This window comes from Panthera pardus, unplaced genomic scaffold (assembly GCF_024362965.1).
Source record: "Panthera pardus isolate Hobbes unplaced genomic scaffold, ASM2436296v1 HiC_scaffold_12, whole genome shotgun sequence".
NCBI lineage: Eukaryota > Metazoa > Chordata > Mammalia > Carnivora > Felidae > Panthera > Panthera pardus.
The window spans coordinates 35,340,909-35,366,919 of NW_026526677.1; the positions used below are offsets into that span (position 1 = coordinate 35,340,909).

Below are 26,011 nucleotides of genomic sequence, written 5' to 3' on the forward strand. Positions count from 1 at the left end.
TCTGCTTGCAATTAGTGCTAATTCTAGTACCTGAGCTATAAAAATAAGATTCCATTATAGCAAAGTTCACAAATAATTGTTTTAATCCAGCTATCCACACTGTAATCTCAAACAGTAAAGGTGTGCTTTTCTTATAACTGTCTTAGACCTGTAATCCAGTATATTTTATGAAATAGAATTGTGTCTGAAATAACACTATAATGCTAAATATCTGCTTAAAGAATAAAGGGAATAAAAAAGTTTAGCCATCTAGTATATTCAGTAGTCAGAGATTTAAGATCACACAGAAAACCACATCTAGATGAGTTACTGAATTATTCACTTTGTTTCTGAGCATGTTGGCATTGGATAGACATAATCAGCATTCAGTTAGGTCTTACACATTTTAGGCACTCGCCCAATTTACATAGTTAATGCATATAAAAGGAGACACAAAGTCCGAAACAAATTCCTAACTTTGCATATATAGCACTGACTAGTATTTTAAAATAGCTAGAGAAATATGTTTCTGTTAGTTTTGTTAGTACCTATATTGAAACAAATTATTCCATTGGAAAGGATGTTAATTTCTCAGTAGGAGTCCATTTATACTCTGCAAAGGTTAAGTTATCTTTCACTGTTTACCATTACAGACACAGTTATAGTATCTGAATTCAACATTTAGGTTAATATGTTCTTCCCCATGAGGGTAGTTAGGCTAGGAATATTAACTCCTCAAGAACAACATCAATTTGTGTAGCTGCTAACTAAAAGAAATAATAAGTAATGGCATCTTTTATGGACAAAGCCACACACATAAGTAAAGCATTTTAAGCCCTTCTGATGCTATTTCAAAGCAATTAAAGAATTGAGAGAAATAAAATGTGTTCGTTAAAATCACACATACTAAGAAAAAAGAAATTCCATGCTTGACTATCAAAAGGAACTCCCAGAATATTTCTAAATATTTATAAAGCACTTCTGCTGCAATTCTTTTTTGTTTTGAAACAAATAATGCAATGAATATACCCCAGTAAACTCTGCAGGATGCATAATGCTATCTATTCTTAAAGAAAAATATCTATACGTTATGCTCATGTAAAGCCCACTTGATCATGCCAAAAATTGAGAGAAACAGATTGATTATTGTGACACACTAGAGTAGAGTTCTAGAGCATAGGAAAATTTTACAAATGAGGCTGTTCAAAGTTGATTCATATTAAGCCAATTTCTCATCTTTTTAGCATGTTCTAAAAATCCCAGAACATATCAGTTTGATTCTCTTTTCATTAGTTCCAAAGATGCCTCAAAACATGTGCTAAGGTAAAATGGTGATTAATTTTCCACAGGGTCTATAGAGTCCAGGAGAGAAATTGGAGCACAGAGTGGGGGTGGGGAAGTGAACCTAAATGAAAACTAAATTATCTTCTTTCCTTCTATAAACCTTTGGGGATGGTTAGGGATTCTAGGCACAATGGGGAAATTATAAGCAACAGAACTTGGAAATTAACAATATTCCATCTCACAGAATTAAGTGAGTTTTAGAGCTGAGGAGTCAGTAGGAACTTTAGACCTTGATTTTTGTCTTCTATCCTGGTCTCTTCATCTGAAACCTCTAATGGACCATCTATAAAGTACACTCTCTTTTCTTCTTGGGTAGCCCATAATCTAAAAAAATAATACTGATGAATGACACTGAATTACTCCACAAGTATAACTGCTACATGATCATATCACAGTAATACTTATACTATTTATGATAGTTTGCCATTTTTCCAAATTACCTAATTTCTTGGAATATGTCATTATGATCAAAGGTGTGCCATTATATATCAGAATTTAAGTCCATCTATTGATTACAAATTCCCTTCGATCTTCTCTCTCCCTTCCTCCCTTCCTCCCTTTCTTTCTTCTTTTTCTTTTTCTCTTTCTTTCCTTCTTTTCTATTCTTTTCTTTCTTCCTTCTCTTTCTTTCTTTCTTTCTTTCTTTCTTTCTTTCTTTCTTTCTTCTTTCCTTCCTTCTCTTTCTTAAATTAACAATATCTTCTAAGATAGCATGCCAGGACACAGTGCTCCAAATATATTAATTGTGGTTTGGCAGATCCTTTCTATAAAACCAGTGGTTTTATATACTTTGTGTATTTGCAAAATGGGATCTATCCAGCAGAAGTGAATATATTCAGTGCAGACAACTTAACTGGATCATTTAACCCATTAACTTGAGTCTTTAAGTTTGATGCTATTTCAATCCTATCAATCAAATAGGATTTAGGTATCAATTCCTGCTGCTTCTGAGCTACATTCAGATTATTCGGGAGTGCATTTCTTTAATTAGTGGTATTCCTATGCAGAGACCCAACTTCAAAGGTGATCACAGCCATTGACTTGTCTTAGTAATACTTTTGTTTTCAAAATATATAAATCTGGGTTTATTGGTTCTATATGGCTGTTTTGCTTTCATCAAATCCCCATTTTAAAATGTATATTATCTGCTTGCATATTTATGTTTTTCAACCCTCTTGGCATCCCACATTCCACTACCCAATTTCATTGAAAAAAACTCTTGCCAAGCATTTCAAAGAACTCAATTCCTAACTTGGAGTAATTCCAGCAGACAACCATAGGGATGTGTCTATAGAATGCCAAAAAAAAAATCTCATCAATTATGTCAGAAATTTAGATATTCATCCAGATGTTTTGTCTACATCATACCAAACACATTTTGTAAATTTTATTAGCTGACTAAAAATCTGAAAGAATTGTCTTGACATTATTTAGACATGGTTCAAAATAACAAGAAGTATAGCAATAACACCCTCATATAAACAATAGGTTCAGGTTGACACCGATTCCAACCTTAAAGAAAGTGACTCCCATTGGCCAATGTGGGCAAGTTTTTATGATATGGTTGCGATTTGGATTCTAAGAATGCCAAGGATCCACAACATTTTATCATCCTCCAATTAATTTCAAAACTAGATGATAAAACTACTAGATAGCCAATGAACCAGAAGAATTAAATGTCATACTGCATTTGAGATCAAAACTGAGCAGTCTATACTGGGCAATTTACTGATGACAATGACTATTTAAGACCGTGGATATCCATTTTAATTAGGTTATTGCTCAAGGATCATCATTGGCCTGGAATCTTTTGGAAAATTTTTAGACTATATAAAGTTACATAAAATTGTGAAAAAGTTGCATGCTTTAAAAACTTAGTATTTCCATCAAGCCTGTGGTTGAAAAAGAGTATGAAGACAATCATAAATGGATGTTTTTAACACAGTTTCTTGATATTTACAGTATTTTTTCTTCTCTAGTTGCCCTCCCTTCAAAGTTGGTCAATTGTTTTTCTGGATTTTTCTTCACCTCACATTCAGTACAAGGAAGGATTTGCAATTTCTGTCAAACAATACAGAAAAGACATTTAGGATAGTCGCGATAAATATACATTTAAGGGAAAATTAAAATCTTAACAGAATAGTAATATAAATTTTTTATCTCAACAAATATCCTACAGACAAGTGAATGCTAGACCCAATGAAATAAGCGTAAATATGTCCATATTTCTAATTCATGGAAGTACAAAAAATACTGTCAACAAGTTGCAAGGTATTTCAAAAACTATTTTGAGAAAACTTTGGCCAAACCATTCAACTCTGATTAACCCATAAGTTAGGAAATGTTGTATTAAGTGAAATGAACCCTACAAATTACTATGATATAATATTTTTGGTCATATAAAGAACAGTACAGAAAGAAGTTCATAATTAAGTTCCTGAACTGTGCTTGCTGTTTGTTTTTGTTGGGGATATGTACTTCTTTCTCCCTCATCTGCTTCCCCAAATCCTCTTCTTATCTTTTTTTGTTCCATAAGGAACAGAATGCATGTTTTTTGTTCTCTGTATATTTTTGGTATGTTTCTTGGTTGTGTGTGTGTGGTGGGGTGTACCTCTTTCACCCTTGTTCTTCTGAGGTTCTGAGATGATCAAGCCAAAATCTTAGTTGCAGGCACAGTGTCCAGAGACACTAGGTGAAGGAGGTATCTTGTATTAGTCAATACAACACCCCTGTTTCAGCTATAGACACAGAGAAAACCATGGGAATCAAAGGATTCAAGTTCTTTCTGACATAATCAAAACAAGCAAACAAATAAAATACCTGTGGGGTAGTCACTGGCTCTACTGTAGCATTGGTTGGGGGATTGTCTTTGTGCTTCATTGAACAGGTCCTGCCCTCTTGTAAAAGCTGCAAATGAAAATAGATCAGTGAAGTTAAGTTAAATGAAGAAAGGGATAGAAAAATTCCCTTGAATTCTTCCCTGTGTAAAACTTCTTTCCCTTTGATGCAGGTTGGAAGGGCGAGCTAGGGACAAAATAAACTCATTGCAACCTGAGTGGGATCCCAAGGAGAGATCAAGCATTCACAGTTGGTTTGGGAATCTCAGTGGTGCTTAGGACAGTCAGCTACTACAACAAAATTCCATTCCAATGGAAAATTCTTTGTAAAAGCACTTAAATGGAAGTAAAGAATTATAAACTACTATATCTGTGAAGCATCTAGACCCTAAGGCATTAAATATGTCAGTCGTCCATATGCCTGCAGGAACATCAATATTGCAAGCTAGGAAGCAATTTGAACAATATAATCATCAATCTGTGTAGAAAAAAATCCTCACTACCTTAAAAAAGATTATATTTTGGAAGATAAGATCTTAGATTTTACTAACCAGGAATTCTCATCTTACTTGTTAGCCTCAACAGTTTTGAAGAAGAGTTGCTGGCAGTGTATTCCAATTGGGCTTCATTTCCGTTTTAACTGTTAAAATATTGAACTTCTCTTCCTTCTCTCTCTCCCATGCTCTATCATTCTCTCCATCCCTTTCTTCTCTCCTTCCTTGTCTGCTTCTCTTCTCTTTCCATACTATCTCTCATTCTTCCTTCCTCCCTTTTTTCTTTCTCTTTATTTTAAACACTTTTTAAAAAAATTTTTTTTAACGTTTATTTATTTTTGAGACAGAGAGAGACAGATCATGAACGGGGAGGGTCAGAGAGAGGGAGACACAGAATCTGAAACAGGCTCCAGGCTCTGAGCTGTCAGCACAGAGCCCGATGCGGGGCTCAAACTCACGGACCGCGAGATCATGACCTGAGCCGAGGTCGGCCGCTTAACCTACTGAGCCACCTAGGCGCCCCCCCCCTTTTTTTTTTTTAATTTTTTAACGTTTATTTATTTTTGAGACAGAGAGAGACAGAGCATGAATGGGGGAGGGTCAGAGAGAGGGAGTAAACACTTTTTAAAAGTAACTACAAAAATCATTTATTGTAAGTATATGCTTCTTTTTGGGGGGCGGGGTGATTGCCTGTAATCCTTTCTATGTGTACAACAGAGCCTAGGAGTTTAATAGTCCCTGGCCACCGGTAGCTCTGAACATAAACAACTCAGTTTGTTTCCTTGGGATCTAATAGGGGGAGGAGATCTAAGAGGGCCTCATACTAACATCCTATAAATTCTACAAGTAGATGATAAATAAAGAGGTTCCAAAGGAGACTTACTCCAATTTGGATTTTAGAGTAATGTTATTTTTCTATGCTTGCTATTCTTGCACTATATTGCTTTTATTTGAATACACACCATGTTTTTTTACCATTCCATGTCCATACGTATGTCATCCCACCTTCATAAAAGTCTCCACTGTGACATCTTGACAACCAGCTACTCATTCCCTTCCTAGAATGTCATTTCCACCATGAGATAGACTCAGTCATACTTTCCTGCTTTAAAGGCACAATGTCTATAAAAATTATATCACTTAAGATTGTTTTTAGATGTATAAGCATGTCTGGCTCTTTATTTCCTTGAAGACAGAGACTACATTTATCAGCTCTAGATCTCAGCTTCATGCCAGCAGATAACAAGTGGTCAATAAGAAATCTCTGAGTAAATAATAATTGAATAACACAAACATTGGCTATGAAAATATTTTAGTACTTCAGAATTTTAATAAATTCCTGATTTTTTCATATGATCAGATTTAGATATATTTGATTGAAGCCCCAAAATGGTTACACATTGCCCCTTCTTCTATATAAGCCTATTAGAGTCAAAAGGTAAGATAAAAATAATAATAGGAGAAATCAGTGGTCAAAACCTTGACTACGTTATTCCAAAGAATTTTAGGCAGATGCACAGAGGAATCTTGCACACTAAGAAATGCATTTCTTTTTATGTTCTATGGGTTTGAATAGGACCTGGAATCTAACATTTCCCTAGAATATTATAATTATTCTATTTTTGTTGTGATAATACAACCAGCTTGTGTTTTGATCATGCTTGCATTCAGCCTTTGAAAAATTAACAAATAGTTGTATAAAGTCAAGCTCAAAAAACATGATGAATGCAGAAAGTTTCCTGCAAAGTATAAGGTACCCCAAAGTATGTTTTAGGAACAATGGTGTTTGTGGGTCATGCACGTTCAGGGGAAAAGTTTCTTTGAAAATTAACCAGTTGTATTTAAAGTAGTTCTTCTCAAAGCCTTTAACATGCAACTTCTTAAAGTTCTGGTCTTGCACGAACTGTCCACATCATTACATAAGGTGATGGTTAAAACATGACACTCCTGGGTGATAACTGGGTCTTATGGCAATGGGGTTTGCATTTTCAGTCAGCACTCCAACAATTCCAATGCACAGTTAAATTCGAAGCCTACTTCTTCATAATGTACAAAGGCATTACAAATCTCTTAGAAGGATATATAATATAACTGTTCCCCAAATCTATTTGACCTTAAAACCCTGTCTTGTGTGGCCCTTCACTTGAGGTCATTGTCATGAGGAAGCTTCATACTATAGGATTTTCAGCAGAGTCTACTCTTTCATTAATGCAAGCATGGCTGACTATTTCAGACAAGCCTTTGATCATCTGAACAATGAAAACTTATTAAATTTCAACATTAAAGAAAATGTTATGTGGCTTAAAGATAGCTTGAACCTTTTTTGATACTTTGATCTTACAATGAACACTACCTTTAAAATTATTTTGGTCTGTGCCTCACAGGCATTGTAGAAGTTTCATGAGATGAAGTTCATAAAATTCTTAGTGTTTCTCAGAGAGACAGCATAATTATAACTTGCAGGTTATATCATGCCTTAATAAGCATCTTATCAACTGTATAACCTATGATAAAGCAGGCATTCACTTGGTGAAAACATAAAGGGGAAGTTTCTTCATGGAGCTCTCTTACATTTGTTGCCAACATCACCCAGATTGCCAAAAGTTCCAAACAATTGTAGTTAGGAAGACAACAAAATAAAAAAAGAAAAAAAAAAAGAAAGAAAAAAAAAAGGAAACATTTACAATATTGTATTATAAAGGCAATTTTTCCTAATGGTTATACTGCTTTGGAGTAAAGTAGAATTTGGTTTGAATTTTACCCCTGATGTTTATTCATTGGTGATCCTGATAAAGTGATTTGATAAATTACTTATCTTTGGGTCTCAGTTCAACGGAGTCACTTCTTCACAGAATTATTTTGAGGATAAAATGAGAAAGCACAGAAATACTCAGTATAAATATTGACAAATAAACATTCTCCCCTCTTCTACTATTTTTCATATTAGTATTAGCATCATTAATGATTATAAACCAACAATTATGACGAGTTGCCACTGACATTACAAATATGAAGTATGGGGCCAAATCAGGTCATGTAAGTCCCATGATGAAGAAGAAGAGGAAAGGGGGACAGAAAAGGAAATGGAGATACACGTTTGGATTTGGAGGGATGCAAAAAGATTTAGTACCAATACTTTTTTTTTGACACTATAGATAAAAAATAATAAAATTAACGCCATGTTCTTTTGTTGGGAGGAAAAAAGATGAGAACCTAGAAGTTTCAAGGTTCTGCAAAATTATGTTGATATATTTGAAGATTTATCCAGTAAAACAGGCTTGAGGATGCTACTGGCCGACCCCTTAATTTTACTCTTGTGAGACCATAAGCAGGATCTACTTAAAACTTGCCAGACTCCTCTGATCCATGGAAAATGAGGGATAATTAACTTGTGTTTCTTGAGGCCATTTACTCTATGATAACTGATCATTTATAATTGAAAACTAATACAGATATTATGACAGGGGACCTGTATGTCATATCATGGGAGCCTAAAGTATCTTATTAGTGTGGCTCTTTACCTTTGTTTTGATAATTTAATTGTAGGTAATGTATTGGTTCCATACTTTTTGAAGGTAGGCAGTAGTTAAATTATAAATAAAAACTCTCTTTGGGGGTGATAATTTTAAAATAATTACGTGAACACAATATATAGATGCCTTTTTAAAATGTAATAACAATCTCTTTCCCAATTCTTCCTCCTGATCTCTTTGTGGCTATTAATACTGCTGGTGCTTTGACTGTCTTAAAATTCTCTGTTTGATAGCCCTGTTCCCTTAATGTTTTAACATCTAACCTCTTTTGTCCCCTTCATCTCAACCCCTCATATTTACACATGAGGAGATCAACAGTTAGATAAAGGTTCTCAAGGCCATAAAAGTATTGTTGCAAGTAAAACCCATGTCCACTTTCCTGTAAATGTGGGATCTTTCCAAGATTTTATACCACCTTTTTTTCACTTTATTATTTAACTTCACAACATCTTATATTTGAATGGTCATATTACATTTTACAGTTGTGGCTAATGACACAAGTTTTAACAACAAAATAGTTCCCCATAGTTTTGAAACATTCAACAAAGATAACTTAGTAGGTAGTAGATACACATGGGGGCCTGATGAATCAATGAGATGTATTATCCAGAAAAGAAAAGAAAAGATGACTCTTGGTTAGTTAGGATGACTAGGGATTTCTTCATGAAGGAAGTGAACAAGGAAGTCATCCTTGAGGAATGGATAGAGTTGTTTATGGCAGAGTCAGAGGGATGAAGGGGAAGTTAAAGTAGGTGTCGGGTGGGAGAAAGCATCAAAGGTCACAGCGTCAAGGTCAGCTGAGATAGTAACTACCAAGAGATGACTAGAATAGGGACGGTTTATGGAAAAACTTGCAGGCCAAATAGTGATGTTTATACTAAATTTTGCAATTATGAAGAGGCAGTTATACTGTAAGTATCCTGTAAGAATATGCCTACTTTTTAAAAGAAGTTTACAAGTTAATACTTTCTCTGTGCTATCTAAAGAGATTCATTAGTAGGACTCTGAAGTGATCTATCCACATAATACATACTTAAAAACATCATCCCTAGTAGAACCCTCCTCCTTCAGTGAAAGTTTTGGAATCCATGCCATTTTTTATGAGCACTTCTCTCTCACTTGCACTATTCTGGAGACCACCAGGATTTGTGAGGGCAGCTGCCTTTCCCATCTCTCAGCAGGTTGACAGGAAGTTGAAACTTGGCTAAATTTTTCAGAAATTAGGTTTAAAAAATCCAATTTTTTTGGATATGTGGAGCTGGAGTTTCAGAACTTATTTCATAAGTCCATTACTAAATTAAATTATGCAGCTGAAAGAACAACAACAACAACAAACATTCCCTTTTCAAGTGATTCATGTTCATTCATGCCTGAAACTTAGACACTACATATCATCAAAGTATGCTGAGCTTGTCATCACAACCCAACTCATGAGATAGTAAATCTTGAGACTTTTCCTTTCATATTCATTGACCAGAATCTAAGAAAAGCAACAAGAACAACAATAACTAATATACTTTAATTTCTCCATATGGATTCAGTACGGGTCATTGCTTTATCTTAGCTTGCAAAATTGAAACTTGCAGATGAGAGCTGCTAACAGTCTTTCCATGGCTAAGTTTGTAAACCACTGTTTATTAAAGTAATTCAGTATGTTAGACACTAATCCTCCTCTTTCTTTAAGAGATCATGAGGTTTATCTCTTTATTCCATTCCTAGATTATTAAACTGAATGATCCAACTCTCTCCAACCTTGCTTTCTGCCATCCATCTGTTGGTCAGTCTCCAGAAACGTCTTCCTAACATATATCCTATCATGCTAACTCGGTGCACAAAAATGAATCAAATCAAAACAACTTAGAAAAATATCATCCTGTGCACAGATTTGTGATTTCCCATTGCCTATAAAGTATAGTAGACCAAGAACATGGATGAGATGCAGGGGCTGGAGACAGTTTTCTTAAACAAATAAGATGTGATATAGAAGCATGGCCTTCAGACTCACCTTGATGAACCACAGCAAAGCCTCTGAAGGTAAATGACTGGGCATTAAAAGAATGAGTCTCTGCTTTCACCTACTCAGACTCACAGATTTTCTTCTTATTACTATTGTTAAATACGCATACATAGACAGAGCTTTTTGTCATGCTGATTTTTTTTTTTTTTGCCTCCTTGCCCAACACTACCTAGAATAATTATTGACTTTTAATTCTTTTAATTATTTCTGGTACAACGAGGAGTGGAACTGTAAATCTTGGAAAGAAATGAAAAGTTCTATTTCATGCAAGAGATTTTATGACTAAACAGAATAAGGTAGCGGTTAAGCCCATGGTCTAAGAAGTCTGGCTTAACCAGTGTTCAAATCCTTAGATCAACTGCTTACTAGCTTTGTGGTCTTCAATAAGTTATGCATTATTTTCTTAATCCAAATTTCCATATTTATAAAATGTAGAACATTATTATTTTATAAATGTGTGTAAAGACTACATAAGAGAATGAGTTAAAGCACTTAGCTCAGTGCCTCTTACTAATAAGATCTCAATATATCACAGTAGCAATGATGATAATGAAGATAGAAATGAATTTGTAAACCACCTGGAACAAAGCACTTGAAATATATGAGATATGCAGTAAATTATACCTGTTATATCACAGCAGACTCCCTGATACTATGTTTTCAACAAATAATTGTTCATATAACGATATATGTGGTGCATGCAGTTTGGAAGGAAAAGTAGTTCTACATTAGCTTTTTCAGATGCATTTGCATTAATACAATGACATTGAAGAAAAATGATACAACCTAATTACCCCCCAAAATTATTATCATCACTATAATAATAAGATTTTTTTTCTTTTAAACAAGGAAACAAACAAAAATTATACATTTAATGTTGGCTCCAGCATGATGAAAGGGATTTCTCTCTCTCTTTCTTGCCCTCTCTCTCTCCTCTCTTTTACAATGCTGGTGCAGATATTTTGGAAAATAATTTAATAAGATAGATACAGTAGTTTCAAATATGTTCATTATCCAGTATATTTCATTTGGGATAGTCTTTCTCTGAAGAAAATAATCCACATTTAAAAAGAAAACCTTTCACTCAGAAGTATTACTTTGGGATTTGTATAGTAGAGAAAAAGAAAACAAAATAATCATTGAATATAAAGAAGTTGGTTAAATAATGATAAAATAATTAGGTGAAATATTTTATAGTTATTAAGACATTTGTGGGCTATTTATTAATATGAAAATTACTTAAGCTTAAAATATATAATTCAAAATTATACAGTTAAAATCACAAAGATAGTGCATGTAAAACAGAAATAAATGCACCAAACTTTTTATGTTGACAAATGTCAAAGCACAATAGTAAAGTTTGAGAGGCCAAAACAATTTTGTTGTGCTTTAGCATTTTTGTTGATTTCAAAATAACATATAACACACGTCTATCTGTCCGTCTGTCTGCCTTTCTATCTCTGAAACTATTCCTCTCTTTATCTTTTCTTCCTCCCTGACTCCTGACCTCCCTCCCTTCTTCTTTCCCTCCCTCCCTGTCTTTTTCTCCCTCTTTTTTTCCCCTCTCCCTGTTCCTCTCCCTCTCATTTTTTTTTCTTTCTTCTTTTTCTTCTTTCTTGGGGGACATGGCTGATCTGTCACTTTGCAATGAGCTATGACCATTTATAGAAGAACCATTTATCTATGTACAGTTTGCCTATGGGAGAATATATATGTTCATTAAAAAAAATGATTTTAAGATGGAAAAGTGCCTAGAACCTTAAGCTTTTCCTTCCCTATCAATTTGAATCTCAAATTCTCTTGAACTAAAGGGAAAAGCTCAGACATCATTTTCCCTCATGCATGTGATTAAGAAATGTAACTTTACTTGTGGAAGAATGGATAGAGATATAACTAGCTTTGGTGAATAATTGATTAATTATACAAAGTAACTGTTCGCTGCCTTAAGAGACCAAAAAGGTTTAAATACTAATCTTGAGAACTGCATAAAATTGAGCAATCAAAGGCTAGCACAGGCCTTCAAAACATTCCATCTTAGTTAGGTAAAATTTAATCTGATTAGCAAGATACCTATATCCAGAAACTCAAGTGATAAAATAGGAAGACTGATGAGCAAATGATGCACAAATTCAGCTGCTTCAATATGCAGCTCACCTATTATCCAAGAGACCTAGGGAAGAGCACAGCTGGGTCTGTAAATTATGAAATGGGATAAGCCATGAATACATCTTTATTAAAGTGATTACACTTATCTCTCACATACACATATATACTGACACCACCAGAGTAACCAGGTTGTTTCTGTGCTTTTGAGCAATGGACAGCTAGCTATCTGACAACATGTTGTATCATGGCCAACAAGCAGGCTAAGTGATAACAAAACTATGCAGCTGAGACAATCCCAGCTATTTATCACCATACGTGGGAAATAATCACACAACACACAATCACAACATGGTAGAAAGACTGTAATTCTGGGATATCCTAATAATGATTAGGACTTTCATTTTAATGTGGAGATACCAGACTTTGGAGCCAGGTGTAAATGAATTTTGAGTCCCAACTCCATATCCCACATCTACGATAATGGGGGCAAGTTAATGAACATTGAGTTCCCTGGACTTTGGTATTTTACAAAAGAATAAAGTCAAACGCCAATAATAAACATTGGCATTGTCAGCTTCAAAGTTTGACATTAGAACAAATAAAGCAACAAACACACACCTGTATTTCAACAATGTTTCAGAGAAGCAAGGCTATTTTAATACTAAATATATAAAGGATCCAGAATCAAAAGAAATTATTCTTGAGAGGCAGACAGAAAGAGAAAGATGGAGAGGTAGAGAGATGGAGAGAGATTGACTGATTCATGGAAAACACACTAATATTTTGTTACTTGACTCTACTCAATGTCAATTTTCTACATCTTTGTAGTGTTGAAAACTTCATCACAGGCTAACACTTGCCAGTGGAATGACATTTGAAAAATACCAATTTAACCTTAATTTTTCTTCATTTGTAAATTGTGGATAATAATGCAAACACTCAAAATCGGCATCATTGCAAAATAAGATAAGGCAGGGAACTCAGCTTAGGTGAATGGAATGACAAGTTAGCCCATCCTAGGTTTGAATTCCTTTAGCCTTTATAAGTTGTATGGATTCAGAAAAGTTACTTCATCTTCTTGAGGTCGATACCTTATCTGTAAGGTTAGCAAAGTAATACCTACCTGAGAGGGTTGTTGGAAGAGTTAGATTACATATTTTAAAAATGTATTTATTTATTTTGAGAGAGAGAGAGAGAGAGAGAGATTAATAGCAGGGGAGGGGCAGAGAGATACGGAGAGAGAAAATTCCAAGCAAGCTCCGCTCTGCACACTGCCAGTGCAGAGCCTAATGGGGGGCTCGAACCCATGGCTCGTGAGATCATGAACTGAGCCAAAACCAAGAGTCAGACGCTTAACCAACTGAGCCACCCAGGTGCCCTGGGAAGAGTTAGATTAAATTAAAAATATATAATGGTTCCTAATGGAGTATCTTGCACATATTAGGTGCTCAATTAGTTTTGTTTCTATGCTTTCTTTCTCACCCTCAGCTTCCTCTTCCTTCGATCAAAATGTATCTGCTTTGCCAATAAATATTTGGATCCTATGAGAATAGGAACACGGATATTCAGTCACTTTATTTTACCACGTTGGCATCAACACACTTACCCAGGTCATTAGACAATCTTGATATTGCCAAAGGATTTGTTGCCGTTCCGAACCTCTCCCTACTAGTCTGTGGTTCTTCCTGTCTCATCCTTTTCTATTTATGATTTAACAAGGCAAGAAAAAAATCTTATTAACCAGCCACTCAGTCTTCCTAAACAGGCTTAACCTTGGAGGATGCTTTCATCCTTCGTGTGTGTGTGTATGTGTGTGTGTGTGTGTGTGTGCGTTTCTCCTCCTCAATACGGAATCATCACAATCTAATTAATTTAACTTAGGGATTTAGTTGCCTCAAAATGTTTTCATTATGATACAGGCACATTTTTGGCTTCAATGCAAATATCCCATTTAGAAATTATGAAAATAAAGTCATATTTAGGATGACCTTTTTAAAAGGGTGCTGTTAAGAGTTTAGCTAAATATCCATAATATTGCTGCCTTAGAGTCCATTTTGTGTGGAGAGGGGTCTGCTGGGACTTGGAACTGACACTAGCCCTGACCAGGAGTGCTATCCTAGGTAATAGCCAGCAAAGTCACAAGAAGTGTAAATTCCTGATATAACCTCCCCAGTGCCCTGGAGATAAGCATATGTCTCTCCTAGCTCCTTTCCATTTTGTGCTTCTCCTCCTCCTTCCTCAGAATTTACCAAGAGTCCTGCTCTTTTTGGTTTGTGTTGACCAATCAGGTCTAACTCAGGACCCCCAAAGCATTCTACCTACCAATCCTAAAAAACAACAACAAAAAAAAAACCATGTACCTCAGTTTCTGCTACTCCCTCTCTGCTGGTATCCTACCTTGACCTCCCCATTGCCCCAGTGACCAATGTATTGTACCTCCTCCAAAACCTGTGACTAATGAAGTTCTCTATTTCACTTTCCCTTGCCTTGTGATCTTTCTCGAACTTTGGCTCACCACCATCTGAAACCCCAGGGCTCTTCTTAACAAATGTTAGTTTAATAAAAATCACAAGGAGGTCTATGACTGAATTAACAATCATTGGAAAGCCTATCGAAGGAAAATGGCTTCTTTTGCATTTTGCTTATTTTAAATTATACTCTATTTTTTCTCTCAGAAATAAGGAATAATATTTAAGAATTATAGCAGATGAAATGATTTATCATAAATTAATTTAAAATCTTTGAGCTTGCATCTCTGATCCCGCTGATCACTATAACTTTGTTATTGGTATTAAACACTTGGTTCTACTTCATAAGAGAGATTAGCTATATCTCTTGTGATCTTTCTCTAAAACATTAAAAGAACTCAAAATAATTAATGCAAATGTATCACAGGGCAACCTGAAATTCTACTAACAAAAAATATCTCTGGCAGGTACAGAAGTCCAGTTGATTCTTCTGGGACAGGCTGGAGGCTAAAAAGAATGCTTTTTGGAATATTATAAAGGAGAAAAAAAATGGAATTAAATACCAAGGTACTTAAAAATATGAATGCATTTTGGCTAAATTTTTCTGTGATGCCACCTTTCTGTATGAAATAATTTGTTATATTTATTACAGGATGATATTTTAGCACTGTATTTAGTACTCCATATGAAAAAATTAAACTGTTTGAAACCAAAGCCCTAATTTCGTAACTTTAGAAGTTTTGGAGAAATAATAATATGCATCTGCTAGGATGAGTATTTTGCTTAGTCATGAAGGAAATACCAATATTTTTATAGTTACTGTCCTCAAATTGCTTATTATGTAATGCAAAATGAGAACTTTGTACAAATAATCAGGATGCAGATGGACTATGACACAGGATAAAATAGGTGTATAAACCAAGCATTATGGCAACCAAGAAGAGAAAGCCATTCTGTGCCTTCAGGGAAGATGAGAGGAGTCAAGAAAGTATTGACCAGATTAAGCTTTATGTGTACATCACTGTCTGGTCAGTATCCTTGTAATAAATTAGCATGTTTATTGGGTATTTTTATTTATCAGATTAATAAATTAACCATTGTTATTATGGTTTCTATACAATTTCTGATAAGAACTCATACTTAAGTCCACATTTTGCATACTTTAAATTGATGTTAAAGTAGGGAAAACATGCAGACTTATATTTAATGTGCAAAGCAGAAAAATTTTCTGAAGATAAAATTATTTGCCATTCTGCATTATCTCGAGGTGTGTCTATTCTTTCTTGAAGGAATCGCAGTAGCAATATAAAGAAGGCCTTATATAAAGCCAACTTCTTCAGATGCCCAGAATGACAATGGTGTGTAGTCTCCAAGCCCAGTTACAGCAGGGCATGACTTGCTTAGAAAGTGTTGTTAGCCAAGCATCTGCCAACAACTCATCAGGACCATCAAATACTGCACAATGGATATTGGTTATAATGGTAAACTAGGATTTCTTAAATCTGTCAGAATTGTGTTAGCATGAAAAAGTTGGCATCATCTTTCCATTCACAGCTCTAGGATTGATTTTCTGCATATTTTCCTCCTCTCATTTCCCTAGACAATACTTTGCTGTTAAATAAACTCCCTTTGTTTAGGGACTTGCAGGCAGGTGTAATAGAAAGAAATAGAGCTGGTGCTTTCAGTGCTAAAGAGAAGCCATTGTGGTTTTCATTTCCTCAGCATATTAAGAAAAATTAAATGTTTGCTATGTATAGGAGTCAGAAATATTGTGAAACACATTTACATTAGCACCAAGTCTTAATTCCTAAGTGAAAATTAAAAGTGAGTGTTCAATGTCTTTCATTCTTGATATGCTTTAACAATATGAGATGCACTTGCAAACTTCAGGTGAATGGGATGGAACAGGTACATCCTTTGCTTTCTCCAAGTGTGTCCAATATTATCATTTAAACAAAATAATTTAAACCTCACCAAACTGATAGACCAATATTCTGCTAAGGGATTAGTGGTCTAGTTCAAGTTTTCTAAGGCTACTTAAAAAAAAAAAAAGGCCAAGGAATCCAGAGGTCATTTTCCTAGGTGACCTTTTCTGGTTTGCATAGGGCAGGAAATGGAAAGAAACCACAGAGATATATGAGAAGATGCATGGTCTTGGGGTGCCCTGGTTGAGCATCCAACTCTTGATTTTGGCTCAGGTCATGATTCCAGGGTCATGGGATCAATCCCCGTGTTGGGCTCTGCACTGGGCTTGGAACCTGCTTAAGATTCTCTTTCTCTCCCTCTGCCCCTCTCCCCTGCTCATGCTCTCTCTATCTCTAAAGAAAAAAATTAAATTTAAATAAATTTAAAAATTAAAAAAAAAGAAAATGCATCGTCTGTAATTCCTAGTTTGGGACCTTGACCATGGAAATATGGAGACCTTGAATATTAAAATTGCAGAAGAGCTTTTTTTTAGAATGAATAAGGACATTGTGAAATTACTGAATACTGTGCATTTAATTTGATATCATATATAATTATCATGACAAACCTGCAAAAAATCAACATCCAAGTTTCTCAAAATGTTTATCAGGAAATATTGAAAGAAGAAAATCTAGGTAGGTTTATTAAAACATTACACATTCCTGGGCTGTGCCCCATATCTACTGATTAATAGTCTATGGGAGTAGGGCTTTACAAGCAGTTTTACCAGTTGACCTGGTGATTCAGACATGAAAAAGTCTGAAAATCACTGATCCACATTATATAAATAAGGGATCTGAATTATAAAACCACTTGCCAAAGTGACATGTGAGGAAACAGCAAAGTTGGTGTTCAAATCTAGGTTTTATGTAATTTTAAGTCTTTCTCTACTCTATTGCTTAGTCTCAGGTGTACCAATAGCAGTCAAAATGCATCTCTTTTGCTATTTATTTACTAAGAGATTGCATGCACTCCCATCAGCTCTCAGTGAGATTGCTGATGATCATAGAATCCTAGAATTTAAAGAGATACTCACATGCTTTTCCTCCACATTCGTGCTTCAATTCCCAAATACATCCCAGAATAGTTGTTTTTCTTTACTCAATCATATAATATACTATGTCTTCCTGTAGCTAATTCTGTATTTGTGTACTTTTTATTAAGAGTTAACTTTTACATTTGACTGAAATATTCTCCTTCTTATAGCTGTTTTTACCAGCAACATCTAATTCTGCTCTGGAGTAAATAAGACCACTCCTTATGTCACATTATAGTTTTTGCGGTTGCTTTCATCATCTCTTTTCTATCTAAAGAAATTAATTAAAACATACAACTCAAAAATATTAATTGAGGTTTTAAGTGAATGATATAGCTTTGAATAAAGGAATGGAAAGTGATAATTACTGAGAACCTGCTATGTGTCCTTGATAAACCAGGTGTTAAGTTTGGCTGTCTCACTGGAACCTTTAACAAGTTATAGAAGACAGGCAACATTTATCTCTCTTTGTCAAAGGAGGAAAATGAGCCTCAAGGAGTTAAATAGTCATGGTTACACATCAGGTAACTGTTTGAAACAGAAATGAAACCAATCAACATTACATACTGAATTTCCTCTGGAGGTTTGTCCCTTAAGCTTTATAGTAGACACACTCCATTTGTCACTGTTGAACTTAGCAGTGTCTTTCTAGAATAGAACATGTTGTATCAGTCTACACTGATAAGCAAAATCAGGTAAGAGATTTATCTCCCTTATTCTGGGTATGGCATCATAATTACTTGAAATCAACATTATAACTTCATGTGGCTGTTTTGCAAATGTCATCACAGTTTGAGTCAGCTCACAGTCACTTGAAACTCTTTAATTTGTTACAAGATAAATATACAAAAATTAATTCCATTTCTAAATGCTAGCAATTAAGAATCTGGATGAAATTAAGAAAACCCCATTCATAACATCAAAAGGAATTTAAAAATTAGGAATAAAGAAAACAAAAGAAGTGCAAGATTTGTACACTGAAAATCTGCAAGATATTCCTGAAAGAAATTTTAAAAGATGTAAGTAGATGGAGAGATAACTAATGTCGATAGGCTGAAAGAATCAATATTGTAAAATTACAATTGTCCCAACAGGCTTTTTTATTATAACTGAAAAGCTGAACCTAATATTAACAAGGAAATGGAAGGTATTGAAAATAGTCAAAGCAATCTTGAAAATAAACAATAAAGTAAGGGGACTTGAACTTCGCAATTCCAAACTTACCATAAAGCTACAGTAATCAAATCAGTATGGTACAGGCTTAAGGACATACATATAGATTAATGAAACAACTGAAAGTTAAGAACTAAATTCAGATTTGTAGGTAATTATTTTTGACAAACGTGCCAAAGCAATTTAATAGGGAAAGTATATTCATTACAATAAATTGTTGTGAAGACTGGCTTAACTAGGTATCAACATGCGAATAATGAAAATAGATTCTTATTTCACATCATGCAGAAAAATTAACTCAAAATGGATCATGGATTTAAATGAAAGATAAAACTAAAAAATTTTTAATAAGAAATTGTAGAAAAATCTTTATATTCTTGGCTTTGGTAAATATTTTTTAGATAAATCATAATCATGATGAAGAAAAGAAAGAGATAAGCTGGACTTTACTGAAATTAAAAACTTCTGTGTTTTAAAATACACTATTCAACAGGTGTTTGGGTGGCTCAGTCATTTGAGCATCTGACTCTTGATTTCAGCTTCAGGTCATGATCCCAGGATAGTGGGACTGAGCCCTACCTTGAGCAGTAGGGAACCTATCACACTTCTGGACTTCAAGTTATATTACAAAGGTGTACTGATTAAGACAGTATGGTACTGGCACAAAAAGAGACACACAGATCAGCTGAACAGAACAGAAAATCCAGAAATGGACCCACAACTATATGGTCAACTAATCATCGACAAAGCAAGAAAGCATATCCAATAAAAAAAAAAAGTCTCTTCAACAAATGGTGTTGGGAAAACTGGACAGCAACATGAAAAAGAATGAAAGTGGGCCACTTTCTTACACTATATGCAAAAATAAATTCAAAATGAATGAAATGCCTAAATGTGAGACAGGACACCATCAAAATCCTAGAACACAGGCAATAATCTTTTTGACATCAGCTGAGGAAATTTCTTCTTTTTTAAAAAAAATTTTTAAGCTGATTTATTTATTTCTGGGAGAGAGACAGAGAGAGTGAGCTGGGAGGGGCAGAGAGAGAGAGAGAGAGAGAGAGAGAGAGAGAGAATCCCAAGCAGGCTCCTGTCAGTGTGAAGCCTGATGTGGGGCTCGAACTCATGAAGGGTGAGATCATGAGCTTATGACCCAGGCCGAAACCAAGAGTCAGAAGCTTAACCAACTGAGGCACCCAGGCACCCCTGTAGCAACTTCCTAGTAGACATGTCTCTAGAGGCAAGGGAAACAAAACAAAAATGAATTATTGGGACTTCATCAAGATAAAAAGCTTCTACACAACATAGGAACCAATCAACAAAGGTAAAAGACAACCTTTAAAATGGGAGAAGACATTTGCAGATGACATATCTGATAAAGGATTAGTATCAAAAATCTATTAGGAGCTTATCAAACTCAGGGCACCTGGGTGGCTCAGTTGGTTAAGTGTCTGACTTCGGCTCAGGTGATGATGTCATGGTTCCTGAGTTCAAGGCCTGCATGGGGCTCTGTACTGACAGTGTGGAGACTGCTTAGGAGCTTAGAGCTCCTGCTCTCAGCTTAGAGCTCTCTCTCTCTCTCTCTCTCTCCATCTCTCTCTACCCCTCTCCCCCGTCTCAAAATAAATACACTTAAAAAAAAATAAAAAAGAACTTATCAAAGTCAACATCTAAAAAACAAATAATCCAGTTAAGAAATGGGCAGAAGACATGAATAGACATTTTTCCAAGAAGGCATCCAGATGGCTAACACACATGAAAAAAGGCTCAACATCACTCATCATCAGGGAAATACAAATCTAAACTACAGTTAGCTATTACCTCACAGCTGTCAAAATGGCTAAAATTAACACAGGAAACAACAGATGTTGGCAAGGATGCAGAGAAAGGGAAATCCTCTTACATTGTTGGTGGGAATGCAAACTAGTGCAGCCACTCTGGAAAACAATATGAAGGTTCCTCAAAAAATTAAAAATAGAACTGCCCTATGATCCACCAACTGTACTATTAGGTATTTACCCAAAGGATACAAAAATAATGATTTGAAGGGACACATGCACTCCGATGTTCATAGCAGCATTATCAACAATAGGAAAATTATGGAAGGAGCCCAAACGTCCATTGACAGATGATGAGATAAAGAAGACATGGTATGTATATATACATACAATGCAAAGGAAAACTACTGAGTGATGAAAAAGAATGTAATCTTGCTATTTGCAACAACGTGGATGGAACTGGAGAGTATTATGCTAAGTGAAATAAGTAAGTCAGAGAAAGACAAATACAATATGATTTAATTTATATGTGGAATTTAAGAAACAAAGCAGATGACTATGGAGGAGAAAAAAGAGGCAAACCAGAAAGCAGACTCTTAATACAGAGAACAAACTGAGGGTTACTGGAGAGGAGGTGGGTAGGGGGATGGGTTAAATGGGTGATAGGTAGTAAGGAGGGTATCTGTTGTGATGAGCACTGGGTGTGTATGTAAGTGATGAATCACTAAATTCTATACCAGAAATTAATATTACACTGTGTGTTAACTAACTGGAATTTAAATAAAAACTTGAAAAAAAATGGGAAAAAAAGAAAATAATGAAAACAATCTCTTGTATAACAGCATCTAAAATGAAAAATGATTAGGAAGAAATTTAACCAAGGATGTGACTGAGCTATACACTAAAATGATAAGACACTAATGAAAGAAGTTGAAGAAGGCACCAATCAATGGACAGATTCTCTGTTTTCTTGGATTAGAAGAATAAATATTGCTAATATTTCCATGCTATGTACAGCTATCTATAGATTCACTGTAATTTCCATTATGATTCCAATGTCTGTTTTTGCAGAAAAAGGAAAAACCATCCTAAAATTCAAATGAACCCGCAAAAGATCCCAAATAGCCAAAGCTATCTTGAGAAACAAGAACGAGGGTGACGATATCACACTTGCTGATTTCAAACTATATTATGATAATAAAACTGGGCCCTTATTTCACACCACTCACAAAAATTAACTTGAAATAGATTAAAGATTTAAATGTAAGCCCTGACTAGAAAACTCCTAGAAGAAAACAGGGAAAAACTCTGACATTTGTGTCGGCAACAATTTCATGGATATGACATCAAAAGCACAAAGAACAAAAGCAAAAATTAACAGGTGGGACATCAAACTTAAAAGCTTCTGCACAGCAAAATAACAAACAAATGAAGAGGCAGCCTATGGAGTGGGAAGAAACATTTTCAAACCAGTTACCTAATAAGTGGTTAATATCCAATATATATAAGGAACTCACAGAAGTCAATAGTAAAAAATAAATAATTTTGATAGAAATAGGCCTATCCATTATTATAGACGGAGACCTCAACCCTCTCTTTCACTAATTGATAGATCATGCAGGCAGATAACCTGTAAGAATATAGTTGATCTGAACAACATCATAAATCAACTGGACCTAACTGACAATTATAGAATTTTTCATCAAACAGGAGAAATACACATTCTTCTCAAGGTCACATGGAATAGTTACCAATGTAGACTCTATTGTGGGCCATAAAACACACCTGAACAAATGCAAACTATGCCATCAGACTGTAATGGAATTAAGCAGCAAGTCAATTACAGAAACACAGCTGGTTGCTATGTACTATTGCTCAATTATTCTGTAAATCTAAAACCATACTAAAAAAAAGTCTATTAATTACTTTCTAAAAGATACCATTAAGAAAATGAAAAGTTAAGAGGTGCCTGGGTAGCTCAGTTGCTTAAGCGTCTCACTCTTGATTTTGGCTCAGGTCAAGCCTCTGAGACCAAGTCGTGCTTCAGACTTTATTCTGATAACATGGAACCTGCTTAGGATTCTCTCTCTCCCTCTCTCTCTCTCTCTGCTCCTCCCCTGCTTGCATGCATTCATTCTCTCTCTCTCTCTTTCAGTCTCTCTCTCTCTGTTAAAATAAATAAATAAAAGAAAATGAAGAGATACAAAACATACTGAGAGAAATATTTTTAAGTCCTATATCTGGCAAAGGATTTATATCCAGAATACATAAGGAATCTTACCACTCAACATTAAGAAGAGAAACAGCACAACCAAAATATGGGGAAAAATTTTGAGTAGATATTTCACCAAAGAAAATATATGAGTTGCTAATAAGTATATGAAAATGTGCTCAATATTATTAACCATTAGGGAATTAACAATTAAATCTATAATGAAATTTGACTTCACACTCACTAGAATTTGCCTTCTAAGCAAAAATTCAGACAATAACATATAGTGACAAAGATGTGGAGTAAATGGAACTCTATACATTACTGATTAGGTTGTAAATGCAAACATTTTGCATTTACAGTGCACACACTTTGGAAATTCATTTGTTTCTTAAAAATTCAAGAAAAAACTATATTCCATTCCATTTCTAGGTATCTACTTAAAAGAAATTAAAACATATGTCCACACAACGCTGTTTATGCGAATATTCGTAGCATCACTATTCATAATGGCCAAAAAGTAGAAAAATCCAAAAGGTATCAACTGGTGAATGGATAAAGAAAATGCAGTATAATTGTACAATGGATCTTATTCAGCAATAAAAAGAAACAAACTACTGATAGGTATTAAAACATGTATGAGCCCCAAAATCATTACACTATGTGAAGGAAGTGCATGCAAAATACTACATATTATATGATGAACTTATATATGATTTACAAAAAGACAAACCTATACAGATAAGAACTAGGTTAGTGTCTGTCTGGGCTGAGGTTGAGAACAGATTAACTGTACAAAAGGCATGGGGATATTAGTAGAGAGATGGAAATGTTCTAATACTGGACTGTGTTAATGGCTGTACAACTCAATAAATTTCATGAATAATTGAAATACACACTTAAAAATGTGTGACTGTATGGTATGCAAATTATACCTCAATAAAGTTGTTTCTTAAAAACTATCATAATTTGTAATAAATAAATTAGCTGTAATGTACATGTTTAATCATTTTAGTTTTTAAAAAAATTTTTTTAATCTTTATTTATTTTTGAGACAGAGACAGAGCATGAATGGGGGAGGGTCAGAGAGAGAGGGAGACACAGAATCCGAAACAGCCTCCAGGTTCTGAGCTGTCAGCACAGAGCCCGTTGAGGGGCTCGAACTCACGGACTGCGAGATCATGACCTGAGCCGAAGTCGGACACTTAACTGACTGAACTACCCAGGCATCTTATTCATTTTAGTTTTTAAGAGAACATGAGCCTTATCTGTTTACAAGTAAATGGACAAAAATTAACTTAAACTTTCCCCCCTGTACTTTATCTGAGAACAACAATGTAATTGTCCTCATTAATTAGCATCAAAATTGGGGTCCGTATTAGACATTTATCTTTATTTCTGCATCTTCACTTAATCACAAAGTCGTATGGATTTCTCATTTTGATATTCTGTTGACTTCTTTTTCTCAACTATTTCTGTCACTGGCTTCATTGAGGTCCCTATTTTATCATACTTTCATTATTTTTAAAATGTCCTTATTTGGTAGTTTCTAGATTTTTGAATTTCATAGAGTAGAAAACAAATTAAAAAAAAAAAAAGATATGGGGATAAAACTGCCAACCATTAATTTTGCCAAATAAGGCCACTAAAATGAAATTTTACCTTAAAAACTACCATCCACTTTATTTTATTTTATAAATCTTAAGTTACACTGACTAATCTTTGATTAAAGACAACTCCCATAAGATGCAGATGCCAATTATTTCAAAATATATCCAAAATATGCAGGATATAAGTATGAGAAAGTAACTGTATTAGTATTCTTCAGAGGAAGAAATAGGATATACACATCTATATATAAGGGGATTTATTATGGGGCTTGGCTCATGTGATTATGAAGGCTGAGATACACCATGATAATGCCCTCTGCAGGCTGGAGAATCAGGAAAACTGGTGGTATATCAATCCAACTCTCAAGTACGTGGGGAGCTGAGGATGTAACTTCCACTGGGGAAGTCAGGGGGATGCTGCTGGTCTAAGTCCCAGAGTTGCAAGGGCCAAGATCCAAGAGCTTTGATGTCGGGGGCGAGCAGCAGAAGATGCATTTGCCAACTCAAGAAAGAAATAATTCACACTTCTTTCATCATTTTGTTCTATGTGGGCCCTCAAGGGATTAGAGAATCCCTGCCCAATCCTCTTTACTTCATCTACTGATTCAATGCTAATCTCTTCTGGGAACATCCTGTCAGACATCCCCAAAAATAATGTTTTACCAGCTCTCTGGGCATGTTGACACATAAAATTAACCATCACAAATTTACCCCTTGTTAATTTGCGACCCATATGCATCACTTTTATACCATACTTAATTGCCAAATAAAGACAATAAGGAGGCCATAATTCTGCCTAATATAATTATCTTACAACAAAAAATACACTTAACCCCTTTCCCAGAAATGGATACATTTATTTTGCTTTTACTCTATGAAATTATGTTTGGATACCTCATTTGGACATTAAATTAAAGCAGCCCACGTTAGGGCTGAGTCTCCAGCTTTGTTAGAATCAAGTTGAAGTTATTTTCATATTGCAGTATTAAAATGGAAGCAAACACATTTCATGATATTCAACACAAATAAGAATATTCTTGGTGTTTTTAGACAAGCTGAGTAACAATACTTTTCATAGATCCAAAGGTCCCCGTACTTTCTTTCTGTAAGGTTGAAGAAGTCTCTTAGCATTGGGGAATCCCTGGAAAGGAACTATAGAGCTCTCCATGCGTAAGATTAATCATACTCTGGTTACTGTTGCTTGGGTGATGACGGTCCACTAAATTTCTCATGGAGACCTTAGCAACAGATGAAATCACACATCAGTTTCCTGCTCAGTTCCACAGTCCCACATCAGTACATGGTTACTGATAAATGAAGGGTTTGCGGATGGATCTCTCCTACCCACTCTCAAAAGTCACACCACAGTCTTTCATCATTTAAATTAGAGAGCCTTACTTAAGCATTGCCCTTTTTAGAAGGTAAATATAACAGAGCAGGAGAAGCAGAAAATCCATTA

At 34.9% G+C, this 26,011-nt stretch overlaps 1 protein-coding gene across 4 annotated transcripts in view; it reads right to left on the reverse strand.

Annotated features, from left to right (window-relative positions):
* The window catches only part of LUZP2 (leucine zipper protein 2), a 492,023-nt gene that overhangs the window by 1,771 nt on the left and 464,241 nt on the right, over positions 1-26,011 (reverse strand). For 3 of the 4 annotated variants that reach the window (XM_019456556.2, XM_019456554.2, XM_019456558.2), the window contains 2 exons: positions 4,144-4,230; positions 2,675-3,384 (listed from right to left, as the gene is read on the reverse strand). In XM_019456556.2, coding sequence (XP_019312101.1) covers positions 3,280-3,384; positions 4,144-4,230 — 192 coding nt within the window. In that variant the 3' untranslated portion in view covers positions 2,675-3,279. Of the gene's footprint in view, positions 1-2,674; positions 3,385-4,143; positions 4,231-26,011 lie in introns of those variants that run through there. The other variant, XM_053899883.1, reaches the window with a different exon arrangement.